General features: G+C 38.6%; 1 protein-coding gene across 1 annotated transcript in view; it reads right to left on the reverse strand.

Moving 5' to 3' along the window:
• Positions 1–27,090, reverse strand: part of LOC131158830 (tRNA ligase 1-like) — a 143,400-nt gene that overhangs the window by 23,868 nt on the left and 92,442 nt on the right. Inside the window, exon 18 of the mRNA XM_058113740.1 lies at positions 24,113–24,220. Coding sequence (XP_057969723.1) covers positions 24,113–24,220 — 108 coding nt within the window. The remainder of the gene's footprint in view (positions 1–24,112; positions 24,221–27,090) is intronic.

Genomic DNA, 27,090 nt, shown 5'->3' on the forward strand with positions numbered 1-27,090 from the left:
CACTATTGGATTAGCTGGCTTTTAGAAATTAGAGTTGGCTTTTAGAGATTAGAGTTGGCTTTTAGAGATTAGAAGAGACATTTTTAATTTAGCTTTTTCTTATGGATCATACTTATTTTTTTAATATATATTTACTTAAAACTTAAAATTGACCTATATGATATTTAAAAAATATATTTTAATATTTTTTTTCTATTATTTTAAAATTTTTCATATTTTTTATTATATATAAATTGATTTTATTTATTAATTATTTTAAAAAATTAAAATCCCAAAATGCTTACGCCTCAACACCTTGAGGCTTACGCCTCACCTCGCAGAGGGTCGCCTTAAGCCTTCGCTTTTAAAACACTTCAAAACCATACTAAAATCATCCTGATGATACTATGAATGATAAGCCCCTTTTTGTTTGTCTGGAAGAATTGAAAAAGGAGTTTGGAAATCATTAACTGGATGTATATTCATCTCCCCCGTATCTAACTTCTACGAGTGGGAAGGGAAATGGATCAGATCAATAATAAGATCAGGCATGGGGAGAGGCCTGGACTTCTACAACCTTGTGCAAGTTTTCATGAGACCTTTTTGATTGGAAACTTGACTAAGCAGTTAGGCCCGCCCTTCCGATTGATGCAACTATCATTTACCTTGCCGAATTTTCTGCTCTCTAATTTGGTCCAATATATTATCAAAATTTTGCTTAGGCCCATCAGAAATAGGCCTAGCCCACCCAACCTTCATCACTCCCCTAGCCATCTCAAGACTAACCTAGAGTTGTCTGCAAGGTCTCCTCTTGCATCTCCCACACCCCCCCCCCCCCCACACTGAGCACACACCACCTCCAGCACATCCTGAGGGATAGAACGAACTCCATCATTAGGAACCGAACAAGCACCAAGTGTATAAATTGAAGGAACTCCATCAGCATCAATTTTTTTCTTGATACTAGTGGACTCCAAGATCAATTCTCATTCCTCCTACTATCAAATCCATCAATGTCTGACAAACAAGTGCTCACCAAACTATCAAATTCTTTCCCAAACCAAAACCACCCATTGCCTTTGGATCCTTCAAGGACAAAGATGCAACATCTTTTGTCTCTCCATCCATGCCCTAATTCCAGGAATTTCACTGTCCTCATCGCACGAATCACCATCCAATAATCAACATAACCCAGCCAAGATCTACGAACATCCTTGCTTAAATAAATTACAGCAAGAGATAGGAATCCCTATGAGAACCATTTTGTTGAAGCTGAAGAAAACCGAACCCATCGATTATGTTACTGATTCTTCTCAAGAACGCTCAAAGCTCCAACCATCCCTACTTTATCCAATCTCAAATTGAAGGATTTCCCTTCAATTTGTACTGAACAAATCCCCATCACAATAACTAACAACATTTGAATCAAGAGAGCGAGGACAGTGATTCTAGGTCCTTTGTGTGTGTGTGTGAGAGAGAGAGAGATAACCATATCGTGTCTTCACATTAAACATAGCTAAATTTGTGGCTAGGAAGCATGAAGAGCCTTCAAGAATTCCTCCTTTCTCCATCATTATTGGCTTGGAGAGAAGAGATTTCGTAGCAGCCAAGCTCGAAGATGAATGAAGAATGGGAAGCAATAGGCTTGAAAGAGAAAGTGATGGAGCTAGGGCTCTAAAACTTTAGGAGATAATAGACTGCAAGCCTTCAACAAAGAAGAGTAACGCAAGTCTCGTGAGGGCTCCAACAAAGCTCCTGCTCAAGGTAGAGATTTTCGAAGCCTAAGATATTTGACAAATCAAGTGATTCAGCAACTGGCGGCTTAGATGGAGGTCGACGGCTGAGATATCTGAAGAATCGAGGCTGGGAGAGAGATCAAAGGCTGAGATGTTCAGCGATTTGAGGCTATAAGGATGGGTCGTGAAAGCTAGGGTTCCATCTTTAGTCGTTCGACCTTTAATAAACGAAGACTACCTTGTCCAATCATTCAACCCTTGATAAACGAAGGCTGAAATTTTCAACGTCGGTGGCCAGCCCCCTGTTTAGCTTGATTTATCATGTATAGTTCAGTAATTTATAAAATACTCCTAAAGTGAACCACTATAGCAAATAATTTCCCAAATGATGTGAGATGATCAAAAGAAACATTTCTTTTCTACAAATGCCTTTCTCCAACTAATACACTCTTTTTTTCTATTCGGAAGAAAATTCATTGAAGAAAAAGGGCCAGCATTACAAAACTGTGGACAAAAGGACATCCTCCAGTGATCAGCTAAAAGCAATTACAAAAGTGCTGCTCTTCCATGCCTTTGGAGATCAGACAATGAAATCCCTCAAAAAATATTCAAAGAATGTGATAAAAAAGAAGTGAGGAAAACAAGTGGGAAGACGTTATTTGAATAAAAATCCATGGGTTTCTCTCAAGCCATAGTCCAAAGAATAGCATGCACCACACATGTCCATAAACCCACCCCCCTTTAGTTTCTCCCAAAAACCCAAAAACCACACTAGCATGAAGTCATCCACATTTTGTGATAGTACACTCGCTTACATAGAAATGGAGAAAAGGGCAGTCCAAATTTGGTTCACTAATCTTCCTTGGACAGTGTAGAAGGAGATATTCAATAGTCTCACTAGACACTAGGCACAACATGCAACCATTTAGGTTCGTGGCCTCCCAAGATCTCCTTACCTATAAGGCTATAACAAGTCATTCATATTAATTTTGTTAGGACAGAGGAGTCAAAGTCCAAATGAACACCCTGATTTAAAAGGAACTTTAGCCTTCCAAATGACATTATTCAAAGGAAAAATGACCTCAAAGAAAAAGAACCTAATGTATTCCCTAATCAAACCCTCAAATCACACCTTGTTTGGGAAACAAAAGAATCAACAAACTCTCACCAAAGTAGTAAGCTCATTAGGCTCTCTTTCATTACGATTCTGAAAGAAATATAAATCCTAAGAGCCCCTCTCTAGACAAAAAAAAAAAGTGTGATTGGAGTATTATGAATGGATGATAATCTAAAAAGTTAAGGCACCAAAACCTCCAATGAGATCTCTCCCATGCAAAGATCTCCCAAAACAAAACCTTATTATCATTACCCATTGTGAACTATGTCAAAAAAAAAAAAAAAAAAAAACAACAACAAAAAAAAACAAGAAGCAAAAAAACAAAGCAAAAGATCAACTTGGGAAACAAGCTTCAAATGCTCACAAGAGAAACATTGTCACTACCTTTCGTATCTATTCCATCCATTCTGATGAACTTGACACTTAGTTCTTGTAACCTTGTGGTCTAGCGAGTTAACTTTTGGGCAATCTCCATAAACATTCCCTGACTAAAGAGATGTTTTTGGACACCAAATTAGAGAGTCTTGGACTTCATTTGGCTTAGATCTCCTAACCAGATTCTAACCAAATGATCCCTTTTATTATCCCATGTATGAACCATAAGAATCTTTCAACATACCTAGGAATATGATACTCATGACATCTCATTCCCACATCTGCTTAGGCATCTCATTCCCAACCTCCCCTATGGGTAAGTTTCAAGGGAATCCTACTTTTGGGACCAAATTGCCTTTCCTAATTTTGCTGCTTGGACATAAATGCGAACATATTATATTATTACAAGTTATTATTATATATAAAATATAAAATTATTAATAAAAATGAAAGTATTATGATCATTATCATCATGTAAAGATTAATATGGAAGCAATATTACACCCAATTATTTTGGTTAACTGGGTTATTAAATGTTGAATTTTTTAAATTTATGGTTGTTGAAAGTTTTAGGGCATGAATTTAATTAGGTACAATTCTAAGTAGGTTATTGTGCTAAAAATATAATTATTCTTCATATATTGTTTATATATTGGTCAAAGTTATAATGATAATCTTGTTGGAGTGCATGCTTGGATTCTTGTGTAGAACCAAACACTAACATGGCATCCGATGTACATTGCTAGAATCTTACAGTGCGAACCAAATGAAAACTTCCCAAGAGACCGATTTCCTAGGAATGTCATTCCATGGGAATATTTTTTATGCCACAAATCAAACTCCCCCTTATAAGCCTCTTTTAAATAAATGCCACACTCACAAGAAGACAAAGGGAGAAAAAATAAATAGGATTATTAAAATGGGAAGAAAAAAAATAAAATAATCCCTAAAGACAAGTATGCCCTCTTACACCCCCTCCAACCTTCTACCCATTCTCTTAACCACTAGATACCAAAAGGCAACTAAATGATGCCCTTGCCTGTAGTAATGTAAAGACTCTTTCCTCGACGATCTTTCAATGGATTTGACTGAACTTGTGGCATGAAACCAACAAATTGCCTACATACCCAACTCGAGATTAGGTCATTACATAGTTGAAGGCTCAAGTACTTTGACAATTCAATTGAAATAAAGCCAATGGATCAATCCGATCAGGATTTCTATTAGGACCGTAATGTACTAAAGTTAGCAGGCTAAAAAAGAATAGGATTATAAGGCTCAAAGTTCATATTCCTCACCTTTGAGAGAATTTGTAAACCTCTTTTTTCCCAACTTGCCACTTGGCACTTGCTTCTTAGGATTAACCCCTAAGGACACGTTTGATTTATGGCACCAAAAATATTCCCATGGAATGACACTCCCAAAATCCTATTATTGGAATGGCATGCACCTCATCATAATATCTTTGTTTAATTAGTGTTGTAAGATTTCTATACATAGTTATTAATCCTATCCCAACCACTGGCCCAGAAAATAGGTCCCCGAGTCATTGTCTCACTAGTCCAACCGGCTAGTCAATAGACAGACCCCAATTACTGGCCCAAGAACTAGGTCATCGAGTCATTGTCTCACTAGTCCAACCGGCTAGTCAATGGACAGATTGGTGGATCAATAATAATCTAATTGAAAACCTTATAATATATAAATATATTTAGTTTTACAATACCATAAACATACAACAAATTTAAGAAAATTGAAAACTTAAGTTTCAATTTAATATTAAAAAAATCCAAAAATCTGTAATTTTGAACTAGAAAATATTTATACAAAAAAAAAAAAAACTCATATTTTATAAACCAAATTTGGGTCAACCAAACCTAGGGCCAGCGAATCTTGCACAGGTCAATCCTAGTCTTTTTGGGTTTGACTAGGTCAATTACATTTCTGGTCTAACATGAAACCTAGCCTGATTTTAGGTTCGAGTCATTGGTCTCCAGTCCAACTAGTTAGGCTAGGCTGGGTTTTACAACACTATTCCCAAGAATGTGCATAGGATCCTCATGTCAATGTTTAGTTCAACATGAGAATCTAGCATTTCAAGATGTAATTACACCCTTGACATGTGGATAAACAATATACGGAGAATAATTGTATTTTCAACATGAAAACACAATAAGAACATGTACCTAATTAAATCCATGTACTAAAACTTCTAACAATCATAAATCAAAAAAATTCGACACAATAATCCAATCAATTGAAATGATTGGGGTAATACAGTCTCCAAATTTAATCATCGTATTAAATTATTATAATATAATACTAGTATTACATTCTTTTTTATTAGTAAAATATTATTTTAAATATAATAGCATGTATCAATACTATATTACAAGGGCATCGATTCCCAAGTGGCCAAAATAGTGAGAACATTTTTTTTTTTTCCCAAAAGTAGGATTCAAATGCGAGTCTACAATCTTTATTTAATTTTTACTTACAAAGTGTTGTTATTTATAGGTGCTGCTAGAAAATTTCACGAGCAAAATCAAAGCTAGCTTCACCTTTAACTTGTGTAGAAACCCACTTGTTCTACACCTCCAACCAATTTGAAGAAACCAAGAAGAGACAGATGAAAAGGTAATACTTCATATTACCACCTCCATGTAGGCTATTACTTCCAATAAGGGCTTGATTGTCAGATCCGGTGATGTCTATTGCCTCACAACCCATATTCATTATTTGGTCGGCAATTTGCAAAAGGATTCTTTGCTCTCTGAATGAGAGTGAGGCCTAGCTGGACTCGCAACCTTCATCGAGCCTCTTTCCCAGCCTCCCAGCCTGTTTTTAAGACATCTCAAGACTGCTTGATGACGATCTTGGGTAGATTCCAAGCACTCCCTTTCAAAGCAGCCCACATTTGTCGAAAGCAGGACTTGCGACCCCTATAGCCCTAGTGTGACTCGCAAGTGCAATCGAGCATCTTTTCCAGCCTCCTAGCCTTCTTCGTCGGACACCCTAGGCCTGTGCAACAATGACTTCAACTAGACTCAAAACTTTTCCTCTATTGAAGAAGCCTACTCTTCATCGAAGGTTCGTCTCAAAGCTATTCTTTGTGCTCTCTCTCAAAAGCTTGAAGCTTTTGGGAATTTAATCAGCTACTACATCTTAGCTTAAATTAGAGAAATTGAGAACAAGCCACACCCTTTCCATAGCTATATGGAGTTTTCATATCATCACTAGGTAGCAAACTGTTTGCCTTCCCATTAGTAAAGTCTCTCCATTCCTCCTTAGAGCTTGTGGGTTGAATTGGGTACAAAGTGAGTTTAAGAGCACCCACAATGTCCAAATCCACCTTAATAGACAGAAAACTATTCTCTTCTGAATGGATACTATCGTCAGGAGCTCTTCAAATTCTGGAGAAGTCAGCAAGTAAGACGTTTCACTATGTTATGCTAAATTATGAGGTTCACTAGTTTTAGGAATATATGACAAAGTTTTGGTGGCAGAATACTAAATTCCCGTGGATTAAGCTAATACTTGGACATTTTCTGGGAAGAAATTTAACCAAAAGCTGGCTTCTAGGAGTTTCAAAGAGAATTGTGGACCACGTTGAATTAATAATCTATTTATTCTTGGTTTTTTGTTTTTTTTGTTTTGGAGTGCTCTAGTTTGTCATGGGAGATGCTTCATTCTCCCTCTTGTAAATTCTTTTTCTATTAATGGTATCTTCTTTTGTTGTCAAAAAAAATTATGGGCACTACGACTATCTTTGTAATTTCTGAATTCTAAGGTTTGTTTTGGTCAAGTTAGCTTTTTGGGGTCATTTTGTAATTTTCAAGAGATACTTTTGTCATAGGAGTTATGTTTGGTTGGGCTTCAAAATATGAGTAGTTTTTAGAGGGGGTTATTTGAAAAATGGGAGTTGGCCCCTCTTGGAAGCCTAGAGGTTGCGGTTGGTAAAATGTAGAATCCTTCAGCCAATTTCCATGAGCTTTTTGGCATTTATCTTTTCGAAGATTTCTTTGAGAACTTAGCTCTAGCCATCTAGGGTTGAAAAGATTTGGAAGCTTTGAGTTTTGAGGGTTTGAATTCGACCTTGCAGTGCCTACCAATCCCTCCATCACTACTAAAGGCATGAAAGGTTAGGCCGTTGTTATTGTTCATTGCTGTTCTAAAACAATACCAAAACAGTTGTTCAAATCTAGTTTCAATTGCAGTGCCTACCAATCCCTCCATCACTACTTGGGCTTGATATATCTTGATTGTTTTCTTAATTATCTACGAAGTATCATCTTGTATCTAGTATCGATTTGAGGAAAAAGTTGCTGTTGTGCCTAGAAATTACCCTATTTGCTGAACTTAAATTCAAAGCAATAATCTCTGACTCATTTTCAGGATGCAGTAGTAATTGGAGTCAAAGAAGGTTGTTAAAATACTATTATGAAATCTTAGTCGTTATTGTGTTTTTCTACTATTCTACACCTATTTGCATCAGATTCCCAAGCGAATGAGATTCCCATGAAACTTTCCTATAGGATGAACACTTCACACCTTGTTAAGGGCCACGCGCCACTAGCGAAAGCAATCTTGCTTCACTAGTCTACTAAAATATACAACGTTTTACCACAAGAACACATTCACAATAGTTGAATGAAAAGTAAGCAGAAGCAATAAACAATTCAGGTAAGGAAATGACAAGAATGCATTGCATAGCCCTAGCACTAGGAACTCTCAAAATTATTGAGGAATCATACTCCCATTCTACACTAAAGCATTGACACACTCAAGTAACAAAACCTATTCTACTATTTACATGATGATAAACCATCCCATGCACACAAGGCAAGCAGTCATAGGCAAGCATAATGCCATGAACAAGCTTGGCTTGTGACACAATGGGAGAGAGTGGGAATGGGATGCCCATGTTTCGTAAGAATCCTTCATTCCTAGGATTCTTACCACATTAGATTCAAGTGCCCAAAGAAATGTCGGAATGAAATTTCATGGGCTTTACATTCTTGGGAAAGTTGAAAGATGCCACAAACCAAAAGCCCCTCAAAGGAATACCCAAACAAGAAAAATGCCAAGCCAAGAGAATACAATTGACTAAAACCATGAACCCCTCTAAATCACCATGTTCTATGTTAATACCTAGCTCAAAATCTTCTCAAAAATTTCTGTGCAAAGTAAGAATCATTCTCAAAGCAAACAATATATATATACACACCACACACACTACCATCTGAAGGCGAGACAACCTCTTCCCTGTCCATCATGAAACTTTGCAACCTCCCTTAATCCCTAAGCATGAGCAAAATATATAAGGGAATTTGCAGCAAAAGAGGGAAACGATCTTCCTTGCAAAGCCTCTCTTTTTTCCCTTTACCTCACTTATAGAAGTGTGCAATGGCCGCAACAGGCGGTGAATGAGTGGTTCACAAATGTTCAAACTAGATCGAATAGAAGACCTTCAATCTAAGATCGGATAAAGTGGGTGAGAGTGTAACTCTTTCATTCTAGAGCACAAGAAAGTGCATAATAGGTGAGTGAGATTGTTTGTAGTTGCTTCTAATTGGTTTTTTAATGGGTGTCATCAATTTGTGGAAGATTGGGGAGGGCTAATTTAGGAAGGGAAGTGGGTATTTGGATGGATCATTTCAAACCAATTTGGAGGCCTACGTCAACGAAGAGGGTTAATGGACTATTGGGTCCTAAACCCAAATGTGTTCAATCAATTAGTTGTCTATCATGTGTGTTCCGTTTGCATGTAGGATTATGTATTTTGGGGGCTTTTTTGTAATATTTGTGCATTTAGGGGTGTGTTTGTAATTTCATCTAGTTTTAGGGATATATGTGCAATTTCATGTTTAGAGGCTTTCTTATAAATAGTGAGTGAAATCCATCTAGGAGGTAGTTATAGATGATTTTGAATTGAGAAGTTAACATGTGATTCCCCCGTGTATCTCCGCTCTACTCGCTTCCCTCTTCCTTCTTCCCCTCTCCTTCCTTCTATCTCTCATGGCTGCAGATCATTGATGCTGTCCCGCATCATTCAGCATCAGAGCCCAATATCAACATCTATTCTTCCACTTCAATCCCCCATTTTCCCCTCCCTTCTCCCCCTTTTTCTTCTTCATCATCTCTTCTTCTTCTTTCTTCTCCTTCTGTTCTTCTCTATTCTTTCTTCAACTCTCTGCTGCCTTCTTATTTCTACTCTATAATTCTTCCATTCTGATTCTATCTCTCTGTATTTCTGTAATTCTCCTCTTATTCTGTTCTAAGTGCTTGCCTAAAGCATCTTCTTTCCTCCTCCTTCATTCTCCATCTCCTTCTCCAATCTTCTTTCTCTAATCTGTTCTCTCTATCCCTCCCTCCTCCTTCATTCTTTGATCTCTTCCTTAACTCTTTCTATCTCTCTTTATCAACACCAATCCTAGATTTTGAAAAAAAAAAAAAAAAAAACAAAGAAATTGAAAACTAAAGAGCAGTTTTCAACTTCTTCAAAAATTCCAGCTGTGTTCTCACTTTATTGAACACCCTTTACCCGGAAGCTTTTCGCAACACCTCACACACCACCAGAGACAGAACCCCTGAAATCCCATACCTTGCAGTTTCATCACTATCCAACCAACAGTGAAGCTGCACACGCCGGCCAAACATCCTCCAGCCGATAGCCCTTTGAAATCCCTAACTTCCCGTACTTTCCTCATCACACCACCACTACCACTCTATTCCCCACCCCCTGTGATCTAACTCCGCCTCAAATATCATCGTGGGAGGCACATGCGCCCAACACGCCGGTGTCTTTAGCATTTTCCAGTCTCGTGAGACATTGATCAAACCACAATATTTTGGCTTTCCGCCCTGATATTTTACCAGCAGCAAGATATTTTGATTATGGACATGATATTTTGTGAACAAGCATGATAATTTGATACGAGAGGCTGGAAATTGAAGAAAAGAATTAGTGTACCATCAGCACTTAGGAGCATGGATTGTCACTGCCAAAAATAAAAAAATCAGTTTGCATTGCTGCGTTTGTGAGTTTTCTTTGAGAATTTGTTTAATTTTTTGCATGGACTCTAGACCACATGTGAATTGAAGATGGTTCCTGAACAATGGAAAGCAGATTTGTGGTTTGCAAGAATATATTTGAGGATTGTTAGCAACTTGTTAAAAGTTCTTTCGTGACATATAATTGCAACATTGTGACAAATGTTGAGTTATTTGCAAGGGTGGAACTATTGTCCAGTAGGTACAAAACAAGGAAATTTCTTTGGGGACTACTACCATGTTTTGAATAGGCTAGCAACGAAGTTACAGCCATAAGTAAAAGGCCCATGGATTTTACTACCAAACAAGAAGGTAGTATAGCTGCTTCCCTCATACGTTTGATTTGCATGAAGGCCGAAATGATCATTTGAGTAAGGGAATTAAACTACAAACCTCAGATTTTAGTGGTGATGGTTCTACAAATGAATTGAAGATAGGGTGTATTTATTGGAGTACTTTAGCTGAGGCTATGACATGAAATAAAGTTGTATTTGGCTGAAATCATAATTGAAGGGAGCTGCTCGAATTTGGTGGATTAACCAACAAGAGACCTTTAGAAGGAGATTTGGTGAGATTACAAGGTGGGATGAGATGAAGTCGGCCATGCATAAGCAATTAGTGCCTCCTAATTATCAATAACGTGTTCATCTACAACTCTTTCATTTGAAGCAAGAAGAAAAACAATGACAGACTAGACTAGTAGATTCTATCAATTGGTAACACGTGCCAACATAGAATGGAAAGAGGATGTGATGATAGCTTTGTACAAGAAAGGGTTGAAGCCAGCAATTGCCTCCAAACTTGCTGCATGCCATTTCATTACAGTTGGGGATGCAATACAAGTTGCCACTCAGATTGAGGAGGATAAGCAATGTAATCCTTCTAGAGCTACATGAACCCTTCGGTTTGAGAAGAGTGCTAGTGGAATTGAACAAGATAAAACAATTGAGAACCTGGATAAAGGAGTTGAGACTAATATCCCTTGGAAGACTCTTGAGCATTCCGGACTTCTAAGGGCCAACCATCAATCATGTGCTTCAAGTGTAAAGGTCTTGGTCATCAAGCTGCACAATGTCCCAACCAAGTCATGGTCGCTGCAGAAAAAGGAGAAGATGATGATGATGGCATTCAAGTATATGAAGCTCAAACAGAAATTCCAATTGATTGTTAGGTGATAATGTCAATGTGAAATCTGTTTAGTGCTTCAACATATGCTCTCTTCCCACAAGGTTGAAGAAAAAGAAGATTGGAGGTGGACAACATCTTCGAAACTCAGGTGATTTGTCAAGAGCATCTTTGTACTTTGATTATTGATCATAGTAGCTGTACAAATTGTCGAAAATTGAAAAGAGTTATATATTGATCTGAACATTACATGTGAATATGTACAACAATCCTAGCATTCCTAAAAAGTAAATTAATAAATCAAATCCCATGATTTATGGGACAACCTAACAGAATAGGAAACTTAGTTGTATAGGCCTAATTCTAAGGATACAATATGTTATTAAAAGAATATCCTAAAATAGATAACTAATTATACACGGTTTTCCCACACTCCCCCTCAAGCTGGTGAATAGGTATTCTCCATTCCCAGCTTGGAAACAATAGCTTGGAAAACAGAGCTGCTCAACCCTTTGGTAAGGACATCAGCAAGTTGACCATGTGTAGACACGTAAGGTGTACTAATCAATCCACTCTCCAACTTTTCTTTGATAAAGTGTCTGTCAACTTCAATGTGCTTCGTTTGGTCATGTTGTACTAGGTTATGAGCTATGCTGATTGCAGATTTGTTGTCACAATAAAGTCTTATAGGGTCATCCCACTTAATCTTCAAATCTTCAAGGATGATCTTCAGCCAAAGTAGTTCACACACACCTTGAGCCATTGCCCGGAATTTAGCCTCTGCACTCGACCGAGCTACCACACTTTGCTTTTTATTTCTCCATGTCACAAGATTCCCATCGAGAAAGATGCAATATCCTGAGGTTGATTTTCTATCAACAATTGATCCAGCATAATCAGCATCAGTGTATGCCTCAAGTACCAATCCCCCATTTCTTCTGAACATGATACCTTTCCCTGGTGTTCCCTTAACATACTGTAGTACTCTATGGGCTGCTTGTAAATGAACTTCCTTCGGGCTATGCATAAACTAACTAATCACACTCACTGCATATGCTATATTTGGTCATGTGTGAGACAAATAAATGAGTCTTCCAACCAGGCGTTGATACATTTCTCTGTCTACTGCGACATCCTCCTCAGCTTTTCCAAGTTTAAGATTAGAATCCATGGGAGTACTTGCTGGTTTGCATGCATTCTTGCCAATTTCCTTGAGAAGATTTGTGACATACTTTTGTTGAGAGATAAAAATTCCCTGCCTAGAGTGAGCGACCTCAATCCCGTGAAAATACTTCAGTCTCCCTAACGCTTTAATCTCAAACTCTTTAGCCAAATATTGACTCAAGACCTGTTTCACCTTAGCAGCATCTCCTGTCACTATTATATCATCAACATACACTAGAAGGACTGTAACTCCCCCTGAAGGAGAGTGTTTAATGAACAATGTGTGATCCCCTTGACTTTGTTTGTATCCCATAGCCAACATAACTATTGCAAATCTCCCAAACCATGCTTGTGGTGATTGCTTTAGGCCATACAGTGCCTTTTTCAATTTACACACAGTGTGAGCAGCCAAATTCTTCCCATATCCCGATGGAACTTGCATATAAATCTCTTCCTCTAGTTCCCCATGTAAGAAAGCATTCTTGACATCAAATTGTTGCAACTCCCAACCATAATTAGCTGCTAGTGATAATAATACTCTTACCGTGTTCATCTTTGCAACAGGAACAAAGATCTCTAAATAATCAATCCCGTAGGTTTGAGTATACCCCTTGGCTACCAACCACACCTTGTATCTCTCAATCGACCCATCTGCCCTATACTTCACCGTATATACCCACTTACAGCCCACCGGTTTCTTTCCTACCAGTAACTTCACCAACTCCCAAGTCTTGTTCTTTTCCAACGCCTCCATCTCCACATTCATAGCTTGTCTCCATTTTCCATTGGACAAAGCCTCAGATGATGTGGTAGGAATGGTGATGGTATTTAGGCTTACAAGAAAGGCTCTATGGGATGGTGAAAAATTCTTAAACAGAAAAAAATGTGCAAGAGGGTACAATGGTTGCTTTGTGCATTTTTGAGTTCCTTTCCTAATGGCAATTGGAAGGTCCTGGTCATCATTATCAACATGAGATTCAGTTTCATCTTGCAATGGATGATTAACAATTGTTGCCTCATTCAAACGATCTGAGTTGGACTCTTGGGCCTGAATTGGTAAAGGAACAACCATCTTCCTTCTTGTGAAAACCTTGCCAAATATGGTATTTCTAGGAGCAGAATCGGTCTTTTCTTTGGGTTCATTTGGTGTTTCAGGCATAGGTTCAGAAGAACTCTTAGGTACATGGTTGGAACAAGATGAACAAGGAGGTACAGGTATAGGGTTCGAGGTTTTAGACATAGGAATTGATGGCAAATCAAGCAAAAAATCTTCCTTATCTTCCCTAGTTGAATTCTCCCCCCGAAGATAAGGATTAGTGAAATAAGACTCTTGTTCATTGAACATAACATCCACCGAGACATAAAATTTCTTTGACGGAGGGTGGTAACACTTGTATCCTTTTTGAGTCGAAGAATAGCCCGCAAAGACACATTTTAGAGCCCTCGGATCTAATTTCCCCCTATTGTGACTATGAACATGGACAAATGACACACCCAAAAATCCTAGGAACAAGGTTGTTCGTAGTGGTTAGGTCTGGGTAGAATGTGGAAAGTATGTCCATAGGACTCTTGAAGCCCAAGACTCTTGAAGGCAAACGATTTATCAGATGAGTGGCTGTCAGAACTGCTTCCCCCCAAAAAACCTTAAGACACATTTTTTTGAAACAACAAAGCTTTGGTTTTTTCAAGGAGATGGCCATTTTTCCTCTCTGCTACCCCATTTTGCTATGGGGTATTAACATAAGATGACTCATGTACTATTCCTTCTGTCTAAAATTATGGGGTAAGAATTTGATTGAAATAGACTCTGGCATTATCTGACCTAAACCTTTTGATATTGACCCCAAATTGATTTTTGATCATGGAATAGAAATTTGGGAACACAATACTAACATCAGACTAATGTTTAAGCAGGAAAATCCAGGTAACACGAGTGCAATCATCAATGAAAGAAACAAACCATCTTGCCCTAGAAACATTATAAACATTAGATGGACCCCAAATATCATTGTTAATAAGATAGAAATGAATTGAGCTTCTTTTGTAACTAATTGGAAAAGGTACACGCTTGTGTTTAGCAAGTTCACATACCTCACACTGAAAGTTTTCAACATCTAAATCCTTAAACAAGGAAGGAAACATAACTTTAATAACCCTAAACAATGGATGTCCAAGTCGGCAATGATGAAGTTAAATTTTTCTTTATTGGATAAGACAAACTCTGACATAAAGGAAGAAGAATATATGTCCTTGGTCATGTGCAACTGACTTGGTGTTTCAAGATAGTAGAGGCTATTCCTTTCCCTAGCACGTCCAATCATCTCCCCCGAATCCTTGTCCTGAAATATACAATTACTACTGTCAAAAATCACATTACAACATAAATCTTGAGTGAGTTTATGTATAGAGACAAGATTTGTGGACAATTTAGGAACATGAAGGACATTTTTCAAAGTTACACATCCCCAAAACCAGCTACAGTGGTCAAGGATCCATCTATTGTGGCTATTTTCCTACTGCTTGGGCATAGAATAGGTTGAAAAAATATTGGATAAATGAGTTATATGATCGGTTGCTCCTGAGTCCATGACCCAGGAGTTGGTAAAGGATTTATCTAAGACATTTAATCCAATAGAAGATGGAAGCTCACCTGAATATGCCAAAAAACAAGTACCTGGAGATCCTTTAGGTTTTCCAAGACTGTTGATAAGTGATCTCAACCTCTCAATCTCTTCTTGGTTGAAACTACTCAGCTCCTGCGATGTCAATTCACCTTGTGGTCTTGCAGCAATGTGGGCTTGTCCATTGTTCTGTGGTTGTCCTCCTTTTTGGCCCCATTCTCGGCTTGGAGGCTTTCCATGAAGTTTCCAGCATTTTTCACGGGTGTGACGAGACTTCTTACAGTAAGTGCACCATAATCCGTCACGATTTTGGGTTTTTGGCTGGCCACCTTTTTCTCCTTCAAGTGTTGCTCCTCTCTCCATGTTTGTGGCTGATTTATTGTTACCACTAGCCACCATAGCCGAACTATCAGTGATTTGTGGTTCAAGCATCAACCCTCTTCTACTTTCTTCACTTCAGATTATAGCCACTACTTCGTTAAAGCTAGGAACCTCCGGCTTTCCAAGAATCTGTATCCTCACTTGATCAAATTCTGGATTAAGTCCAACCAGAAAATCATACACCCTATCTTGTTCAATAAAGGCCTTTAGAACCGCTGCATCATTAGAGCATTTTGTTTTTATCACCCGATAGTGATCCAATTTCTGCCACAAGAATTTCAGTTGATTTGCATATTCAGTGACCATTTTATTCCCTTGTTTTGCAGCCATAGTTTTTACCTTGACCTCATACACTTGTGTTGCATCATTAGCTTTCGAATAGGTTTGCTGAATCGCATCCCAGATGTCCTTTGCAATAGCCAAAAACATGCATGTGTCACTTATTTCTAGAATCATGGAATTCCCCAACCACGCCATGATCAAAGAGTCTTCTTCATCCCATGCTTCAAACTTAGGATCCCCTGGTTTAGGACCTGTACCCGTGAGATGACTAATCTTTCCCTTGCCTTTCAACACTATGCGAATGAGTTGAGACCGCTTAAGGTAGTTATTTCCATCTAACCTATAGGAGGCATGAATATTCTGCAATTCTCCTGCTTGTTGGGGTCGGATTACCTCTTCTGATTGGGCTGAAGTAGTAGTCTCCACAATTTCTGACATCTTGAAGGCTTGAACAATCAGTTAATCAATGATGATGTCAGCCGGAAGCATAAAATGTTGATGACAACTGGGCAAAAGTGAAACCCACAGAAGAGAAAAATTGGCAATGAAGGCAAACAGAAGTTTTTAAGGATTTGATGAAACAAGCCTTGTTTGGCAGAAACAGAGATGCACGAGCTCAAAAAATAGAGTAGAACAGAGGTATGCAAAGACAGGAAGAAACCAGCAATGAAGGCTGGAAATATCAGCGATGAAGGCTGAAAAAAAATTGAAACCCTAAGGAGCCTAATTTGGCTCTGATACCATGTCGAAAATTGAAAAGAGTTATATATTGATCTGAACATTACATGTGAATATATACAACAATCCTATCATTCCTAAAAAGTAAATTAATAGATCAAATCCCATGATTTATGGGACACCCTAACAGAATAGGAAACTTAGTTGTATAGGCCTAATTCTAAGGATACAATCTATTATTAAAAGAATATCCTAAAATAGCTAACTAATTATACACAGTTTTCCCACACAAATGTAGTTTGTGAAGAAATTGTGCTAAATTTGGTAGTTGAACCTCATCCCAATCCATAACAAATTGCTTGGGTGAAAAATACCAACTTGAAGGTCCATGATAGTTGTGCTAACTTTTGAGATTAGTTCCATTGTGGAGATAGTGCAATGTAACCTCTCAAAAATTGTCATATCCTTTTGGATTGTCCATGGTTATTTGATAGGAAGGTTAAGCTAGATGTCTATGAGAATTCTTATTCCTTCTCCATCGACAAGAAGAAGTATAACTATATAAGTTCATGCCATCTATAGCTTCCCACTCACCAAGTTGAAACACACTATTGGTACCTTTCTTATGAAGCGAGATGATTCTATTCATGGTGGACTCCTTGAGACTTTTCCCAACTCCACGGAATTGAGTTCTTTCTAGAAGTAGGACAAGAAGCGGGTATTTGGATGGATCATTTCAACCCAATTTGGAGGCCTATGTCAAAGAGGGTTGATGGACTATTGGGTCCTAAACCCAAATGTGCTTAAATCAATTACTTGTCTATTATGTGTGTGTTGGGGATGTGACTCATATTTAGAGCGGATCACATGTACCAGAGAAAGCTACATGACCCGAGGGACAAAGGGAGAAAGGCAAGGTGCAGCCTTGGAGGGCAAACCGTCGACGGTTTGGTGTGGAACCATCGACGGTTTTAGGCAATAGCTGCAAGGTAATTTTCTCAGCACCAAACCGTCGACAGTTTCCGTCGGCACAAATTACGTATTTTCAAATCGAAGGCTTATAGATTGGGCAAATCCGGAGGATTTTCCTCCGCGGGATCACTATAGATGTAGTTTAGTTTTACTAGAACTCTTCTATAGGCATTGGGTTCATACTTAAACAATATTGTAACCCAAAGATTGTAGCTTTGACAATGATCATAGTGGAAACCCAAGTGCTGCTCCCGTGGACGCAGGCTATTACTGAACCACGTAAATCTTGTGCATTCTAATTGTGTTTTTGCTTCTTCTTATTATTGTTTGATTGCTTCTTGAGTATATTTCATCATTGAGTGATTGCATTAGTGGTAGTTGATTGTTTCGTGTTTGATTGTGTTACACTGCGCGTGTTCAAGTTGAATGAACATCAACTAGTGGTATCAAAACTATTGTTTCTAGAATGCCTGGGGTCTCTTCGATTAAGTTCGATGGAACAAGTAATTTCGGCCTTTGGCAATGAAGGGTGAAGAACTCACTAGTACAGCAAGGGATGGTGAAGGCGTTATACGGAAAGAAGCCAGACGACATGAACGACGCAAGTTGGAAGGAGTTTGAAGCAAAGGCGGTTTCAACGATCAGGTTATATCTAGCCAATGACGTGTTGTATAACGTCATGGATGAGGACTCGCCGGAGGCGGTTCGGTTGAAATTGGAATGCCGATACATGTCCAAGTCGATTTCGAACAAGCTATATCTTAAGCAAAAGCTTTATTGGCTAAAGATGGCAGAGGGTTCGGACTTGACTCAGCACATCAACACATTTAATCGGATCATTAGTGATCTGGGGTGAGTTGATGTGAAGTTTGAGGAGGAGGACAAAGCGTTGATGTTGCTGAATTCCCTACCTACGTCGCCTACATACGAAAAAAAAAAAAACACATAAAACCGGAATGTCCAGAGTGGGAGAAGGGAAAGAAAAAAAACTCAAGAGGGTTCATCAAAATCCTTGAATGTAGTTGAGGAAAGGGGCTTGCGGAACAGTGATAGTGAGATGCTTACTATTTCATCAGGTTCAAAACGCCTCACGTGTTCTTGGATCTTAGACTCAGGATGTTCTTTTCACAAGACACCCAACAAAGTCTGGTTCACCACTTACAAATTGGTGAGTCCTAGTTTTGTTCTAATGGGAAACGGTGCGGTTTGCAAAGTTATCGGAATGGGAGATATCAGGATCAAGATGTATGACAGTGTGGTAAGGACGTTTTGTGGGGTAAGACATGTACCCGATCTATGGAAGAACATGATATCATTGGGTGCTTTGGATTGTGATGGACATAGTTACAAATCCAAAGGCGGGACGATGATGGTGTGTGATGGCGTATTGATGGTGATGAAGGGGCAGAGGATAGCAGGGAATCTCTATGTACTGCAGGGTAACAAAGTTGTAGGTGGAGCTACAGCTAAGGGTTCTGAGTCAGAAAATATTGTTTTGTGTAATGTAACCACACACAAAACGGTGGGTATTCTTAACTACATAGGTGGGGATGTTTGGGGACAGCATCATGGGTTAGACATGGGTATTTTGTGAGGTTAAAGGTCTCGGGGTATCTCATGCGGCAAGTTGGAGTTGTTTGGCAGGTGTAACTTGTGGCTGAGGTGGAGTACTAGACTAGGAGAGAGTTCCTCAAGTTAGATATTGTTGTTGAGTATGCTGATGTTTGAAGGAGTTTTGTTAGCGAGACATGGTGTATGCAGAGCTTGCAAGGGACTTCTTGGTAAAGTCAGCGAGTATGGCATGTTTCTCGGTAAATCGATTGCCAAAAGAATCATTAGATGGGAGAGTTGCAACAAAGGGTTGGATTGGTTATGCGATAGACTTTGGAGGTCCAGCCATGCATGTTTCTAGTGAGGTGGGATATAGGCTTGGTGTGACGTCTAGACAGTGCATCTTTCTGGTATATAAGAAAGATGAGTTCAAGTTGGGTGATCCAACGGAAAACAGGTGGCGATTGGTGGAGACATGGCTTAGGTGTTAAAGCCATGGAACAACGTACTCAGATACATGAAGAGAAATAGGTGCCAGAAAGCTACAATAGCAACAATGAGCATGTTGTGTAGGTGAAGTTGGAGACTTGGGGTACGAATGCAAGGAGTTCTAACTCAGGAGACTTGCAGTATCACAAGATAGACTGGAGTAGAAAGGAGATTATGACGCAGGTGGATTTTAATACTCAGGACAAAGATGATGTTGGTCATGATGCAGGGAGTTCCAGCTCGAAAGACCCGCAAGATCACAATGGGTTCAGAGGCACTATTAGGCCACCACCCGAGTGTGATATGATGTCTTATGCAACCATTACTACTAGAGAGGATCCTACTACCTTTTAGGAGAAAGTGCACGGCCAGGAGAAGGGTAGGTGGACAGGTGCCATGGTGGATGAGATAGAGGTATTGTATAAGAATCAGACCGGGGGGGATTGGTGGTACTCCCAAAGGGGGAGAGGGAGATAGGATGCAAGTAGGCAATAATTTTGTGATTTTATATGAGTAACATGCCGATTTCTGGAAAGGTTCCGACTGAGGTAAGTCAGTCAAGGACTCTGTTGAGAAAAGAAGTTGACATGAAGGTGTTGAGTGTTGCCAAGAGTGTTCTCAGTTGGAGATTCGCAAGGTTAAAGTTACAAGAAGATTGGGATTATATCAGGGTGACTTTGTAGCTGTAGGGAGATTGGTGTTATCTCAGGATGGCTGTGTGGACAAAACTACATGGAGATTGTGGTTATTTCAGAGTGATTTTGGGGATTAGGTGTTGGTGAGGTTTAGCATGGTTAGTGTTAAACCGGTCATCGGTACACCGTTGGCAAATCTAAGTGAACAGTCTACCGCTCAGCACTCAAGGACAAACGATGATGTTCAGGTCGTGTTAGAGGTTTTCTAAGCCAATACAGCTGGGTACTTCGCCAGGCAACAGAGAGATCCGTCAATTGTCAGGTTCGCAGATGGAGACTACATAGGAGGCGTGGAATACAGGAGGCTCACAACGGGGTGCGTTGTGGGAAAGCCTAATTGCTAGAAGTCTAGGGTACAGTCTCAGGGTGCGCTAGTTACAACTAGATCAGAGTTCTTGGTAGAGGCTGAGGCTGCTAAGGTAGTATTGTGGTTCGAAGGATTGTTCAAGGAGCTGAATGTTTAGTTAGGTGAATTTCCTGATACCATGGTCAAGTTCAAGCGTGGCTTGGACTTGATTTACGTCTCCAAGCATTAGAGGGGAGACGGGTCCGGATCTATAGGCGCGGGTGGAGATTGTTGGGGATGTGGCTCATATTCAAAGCGGATCACATGTACCGAAGAAAGTTACGTTACGTGAGGGACAAAGGGAGAGAAGCAAGGTGCAGCCATGGAGGGCAAACTGTTAACGGTTGGGTGTGTAACCGTCGACGGTTTCAGGCAGTAATTGCAAGGTGATTTTCTCAGCACCAAACCATCGAAGGTTTCTGTTGGCGTAGATTACGTATTTTCAAATCGGAGGCTTGTAGATTGAGCTTATTTGGAGGATTTTCCTCCGGGGGATCACTATAGATGTAGTTTAGGTTTACTAGAACTCTTCTATAGGCATTGGGTTCATACTTTAACAATATTGTAACCCAAAGATTGTAGCTTTGACATTGATTATAGTGGAAATCCAAGTGTGGCTCCCATGAATGTAGGCTATTTCCGAACCACGTAAATTTTGTGCGTTCTAGTTGTGTTTTTGCTTCTTATTATTGTTTGATTGCTTCTTGAGTATATTTCATCATCGAGTGATTGCATTAGTGGTTGTTGATTATTTCATGTTTGGTTATGTTCTTTCGCTACGCGTGTTCAAGTTGAACGAACATTAACAGTGTGTTTAGTTTGCTTGTAGTAATTATATATTTTGGGGGCTTGTATGTAAATTTTGTACATTTTAGGGTTGTGAATGTAATTTCATCTAGTTTTAAGGGTATATGTGAAATTTCATTTATTAGAGGCTTTCTTATAAATAGTGTGTGAAGCTCTATAGGAGGTAGTAGTGAATTGAGAAGTTAACATGCGATTCCCCCTTGTATCTCCTCTCTCCTCTCTTCCCTCTTCCCCTCTCCTCCCTTCTATCTCTAATGGCTGAAGATAGTTGATGTTGTCCCACATCAAGGGGTTTCTAAGGTTTCATGGGTGAGGTATTGGATGGTAGTTTGTACAACAAAGGTGGGGAAGTTTTTGGGTTTAGGGGTAGGTAGGAAAGGGAAGAGGTTATCAATGTTTGCTCTTGGTAGATCTAAAGGAGATGGTTGCCATTATTTGGGAAAACATTTTGTACATTGGCTAGGGATGTCCTTCCTATTGCTGGTGGTGTAGATGGAGGAAATGAGCAGGGTAACTGTTTGTGGAGCCAAGTTGTGTTGGCAAAGAATGACACAGGTGAATGAATTCATCAATGAAATAATTTGGGAGTAATGTTGTGATGGAAGAGTAGCAGTGGTGTTGTTCACATTATGATGCCAAGACACAAGTGACAGATCCTAGGCATCCATTGCCGGAAGACATACTTTTTATCTGGAGATTAGGCCTCCCATAGCTAAGATGGCTAGGGTTTCAGCTGGGCATGCAAGGGTGACAGAGGCAGTAAGGGTTTCTCTCAAGAAAATATAGCAATGAAGGTTTGGTGGAATGGGCTTCAATGTTTCATGATTGTTCTGGACTTGGGTCAGCTAATGGAAAGGAAGGGAGGCTTACGTATTTCACAGATAGGCTAGTGAAAGGAGCAGGCCCAGAACCAAATTGAAGTGGACTTGGACCCAGGTCAGCATCAAGAAAGGGAGGCATTGTTAGTCCTCAGTTGAGCCACTTAAGTGAACAGACCTAAAATATTATAGCCAATGGATCTAACCAGTCTTTAAATAAGGGTTGGGGGAAAGGGGTTACATGCGGTGGTTCTATTTTTGGTGAGGCTCAAAAGGCTTTTAATCGTAATGTTCCTAGCCAAAGTAATCTGTGCAAGCAGCAGTGCAGTTCCCATTATATTTCTAATGGTGGGAAGGCATCTCGCAAAGAAAAGAGAGGAGATAACAGTAGAGGACACCTGGGCTGATAATTCTTCTTCAGATGGGTTGTTGAGTGAGATTCCTGTGAAGGATGCTAATTGTAGAAGTACTCACGTGGAAGTTTGGAAAAGAAGCTTCAGTCTATTGGAGGTGAGGGTGAGAAGTGAATCAGCAGTGGCTTCTATTCAGAGGTGGTACATATATCTGGGGACAGAAAGCATGGGAAGGGATGTAATAAGGTTGAGGATATGAAGGTCTATAAGGTGTTGTTCAGGGAGGCAGGAGAGGCTAGGTGAGAAGGGATCTTAGTTAATAGTCAAATGAAAAACCATCAGGTAAGCAAATTCTTAACAAGAGATTTTGCCAGGAACTTTTTGCTGAATCCAAGAATCTCAAAATCATTGCAAGTCAATCTTAAAGAAGAATAAAGGAGAAAATCATATTGAGGAAAAGAAATGGGGTTATATCTCCAACAATGACAGTAATAATGACACTAATTTTTCCTGTGATAATGGCCTATTTTTGCATGAATTCCACGAACAATTTGTCTTTCCTATGTGCCTCCTCTACTGGAAGGATTGGAGAATATTTCTATTTTATAGGAAGGGGGTTTGGGTGAAGACTTGATAGGGAGTAATCATGTAGGCTTGTAATTCTACCTACACCTTAGAGGAGCTTAGTGCAAAAGATGTAGAAGCTCAAAAGTTATTCACTTGGATAGTGCTAAAAGAAAAGACAGTGCAAACCAGTAAATTTACAAGAGCTATGTCGATTATGATGGAAAGGGCTTAAATAGGGGTTTCTTATTTAGAGATTGTTAGGTTTGGTTTGGTTTTCTTTCCTTTTCTATTTTTTTCTTCTTTTTTCTTGCCTTGAGGATCTCTTGTCCTCTCCTAGGTTGTAATTTCTCTCTCCTCATTTTTACTATATTTATTTTGCTTTAAAAAATATATATATATACATATATATATATACATATATATATATATATATATATATAGAGAGAGAGAGAGAGAGAGAGAGAGAGAGAGAGATCAATCTACTTAACACAACAGCTAACAAGGTAAACAAAAATGGAGGAAGGGCATCCTTGCCTCCACTTTTGACAATGTAATCTAATTCCTCCATACTAACCGAAAACCCTTCTTAATGATCACCTTATCCAAAAAAAAAAAAAAAGCCAGCTCACCATGTCATAGGCTTTTTCAAAATTCATTTTGAGAATGACACCCCTGCCTCCCCTCCTATTAGCACCCTCAACTGCTTCATTAGCAATCAACATTGCATCTAAAATCTCTCTCCGCTGAAAGCACTAAGCCCAAAGTCATCATATCCCCAAAAAACACTCCCAAGTCTTTTAGACATAAATATTGTTGAAAACATCTAAAGACCGTAACATATTTACTTTTTTTTAATCCTTGTAAACACAATGTTACCCGAGTTTATTTTTTGCGCTACTAAAGTTTTTGTTGCACCACTGGGAGACTATGCTACAAATGTATCCACTGATGCTATATCACATCATTCAAAAGGCATCAAATTACAACATTTCAACCTTCATACCTTTGATAAGATCACCCATCAAACTGGAGACTGGTCTATCATCTCCAAGTCCACCACGTGCACCGATTATTTCTTTGCACAGTGCAGACTTTGCACATCCTGGTATTCCTGAAATGGCAATACATAAATGGACATTAGAATGACTGCATAAAAGTTTAATTTAAACTCCCAAATTGTTGCAAATATAGACATTAATAAATAAACGAGTAAATACGTGCCAAAAATGGAACAATGAGTATGCAGAATAATAATTTGCAAAAAATTAAAGAAACATTAGAAGTGCCAACATCATCATCATCATCATCATAATAATAATAATTATTATTATTATTATTATTATTATTATCATCATCAACAACATAGAATCAAAGCAGGCTGTGTAAAAAGGAAGAGTGTGTTAGGTGTGTTGTGTGATCGTACAATAATATATAGGACAACTATAAGACCAGCCATTCTTTATGGATCAATATGTTGAACCACTAAGAAACAATGCATTCAAAAAGTAAAAAGTGGACGAAATGTGCCTGCTAAGGTGGATGAGTGGTATAACAATAAAGAATAAATTAAGGAATGAACATACTTGCAATAAGTTAGGCATAGCACCAGTAGAAGATAAGATAAGGGAGGGGCAGCTTATGGTTTGGGCATTTGAAACATAGGCCAATTAGTGCACTATTGAGGAAGAGCAAGCTAGTCATTGTAAATGGTACTAGAAGAGGAACGGGTAGACCTAAAATAATTTGGAATGAGGACGTGATGAAGGATTTACTAGCTCCAAAGTTAGTCGAAGAAAATGTTGGAAATATAATAGAAGGAAAAATATTTACTAATGAAATTAATATTAAACAAAAACATAAATACTTATCAAAAGCTAAGGTGTGGAAGGACCACTGTCCTTAAAGCCGATTTCACGCATGCGGAGAACATTTCTCGATGCATATAGTCGCTATGTGCAGGACCTCTAGGAGTACTCAACTAGCTCGGTTTTGTGTGCACTTACAAACACCAGAATTATAGAGATGTAGTGTTGTTTAGTTACCCAAAAAAATATAAACCTCAAAAAAGAGTAGAATATAAAGTTATTCAAAAAAAAAAAATGTATCTTGAAATGAAATTGGATCACAATTTATAAGTAAAATTAAGTATAACTTCCAGCATCATAAATACGAAACTGTTATAGTATTTAATATTTTAAAATGTTAAAACTAATATATTAAATTTAATGAATACTTAATTAAAATAAAATTGACAACTGTTCATAATTTGAAACATTCAACATAAATATCAACAATCCCCTACATGGTTCAAATTAAAAAAATCGAAGAAAGATAAAATCCGTATTGGGTAATTACAAGATTTAATGCAATGGGTGACAATACCTTTCGGTTTGAATTGTACTTAGAGAAAATATGTAATGAATTACAAGAACTTGGTGAATATTAAATTTTTGAACCAAATTCTTTTAGCATAACACTATAAACATATCACTCACATAACATCTCTAGACACAAAACTCTTGCAGGCTGGTATGAATAGGCCATGCACCATACCTGGATAGTCATGAGTGCTCTATAAAGTTTTAGCCCAGTAAACTTTCATAGGAAGCGGCCCACTTTCACACTCGCGTAGATAAATCCATCAAGTGTGTAACTGTAACTAAACACACGACCTAACAAAGTATATGGATTTATTAAGAGATAAGCTCAACCTCACAACTGTTACAGTTGCACCATTTAAAACACCATAGGGATTATCAAAACAAATAATAGTACTCATAAAACTACTCAATGACTTGTTTTTACCCATTGAACCTAATTCATGGGATTTCGAATCACATAGGTTGCGTTGCCATCATTAGTGAAATTAGAATGAATGATTTTTGTATCTCTTGAATTAATTCTGTACAATCACAACTCTCTATAAATAATACAAATCGTATATCAACAAGGAAAGAATTGCCTAAAATAGGAGTATGAAATCTACCCAAGTATTAGGCTAGAAATCCCTATACAATCTCTAGTATCATTGACCCATTATTCTCGGGATTTCTAATAATCCTCAGGATTTCTACACTCCCCCTCAAGTTGGATTATAAATGTTGACCATATCCAACTTGTATGTGAAATCATCAAAATTTTGTCGAGGTGGTCCTTTGGTGAAGATGTCGGCTGTTTGTTCTTTGGTAGGAACATAAGTCATGCAAATGGTTCCTTCTTCAACCTTTTCCTTGATAAAGTGCCTTTCCACTTCTACATATTTGGTATTGTCGTGCTGGACTAGATGGAGAGAAATGTTAATGGCTACTTTGTTATCACAGTAGAGTTTGATAGGGAACTTTACCATGACATGCAACTCCTCCAAGAGTTTCCGTAACCACAGTCCTTCACATATCCCTTGTGCCACTGCTTTACACTCTGCTTTAGCACTACTTCAGGCCACAAAGTTTTGTTTTTTGCTTCTCCAAGTCACCAAGTTTCCCCATACAAAGGTGCAGTACCCAGAAGTGGACCTTCTATCTTCTGCTGATCCTGCCCAATCATCATCTGTGAAGACTTCTATTTCTTTGCTTTCACATTTTTTGAAGAATAGTTCTTTGCCAGGAGATCCCTTGAGATATCTAAGAATCATGTACATTGCTTTTAGGTGACTTTCCCTTGGTGAATGCATGTGTTGACTCACCACACTTACTTCAAATGTGATGTAGGGTCTAGTGTGTCATAAGTAAATTAGTTTTCCAACTAATCTCTTATACCTTTCTTGTTCAACAGGTTTTCCAATGTCTTCTCTTCTTTTTCCTGCTTCAATGGGGGCATCACTTGGTTTGCACCCAAGCATGCCAATTTCAGTTAGGAGGTCTAGGACATACTTCCTCTGAGAAACACCGATTCCCTTCTTTAATCTAGCAACTTCCATCCCCGAAAAATATTGCATTTGTCCCAAATCTTTTACCTCAAACTGAGTGGCCAAGACTTTCTTCA

Source organism: Malania oleifera, chromosome 1, assembly GCF_029873635.1.
Source record: "Malania oleifera isolate guangnan ecotype guangnan chromosome 1, ASM2987363v1, whole genome shotgun sequence".
NCBI lineage: Eukaryota > Viridiplantae > Streptophyta > Magnoliopsida > Santalales > Ximeniaceae > Malania > Malania oleifera.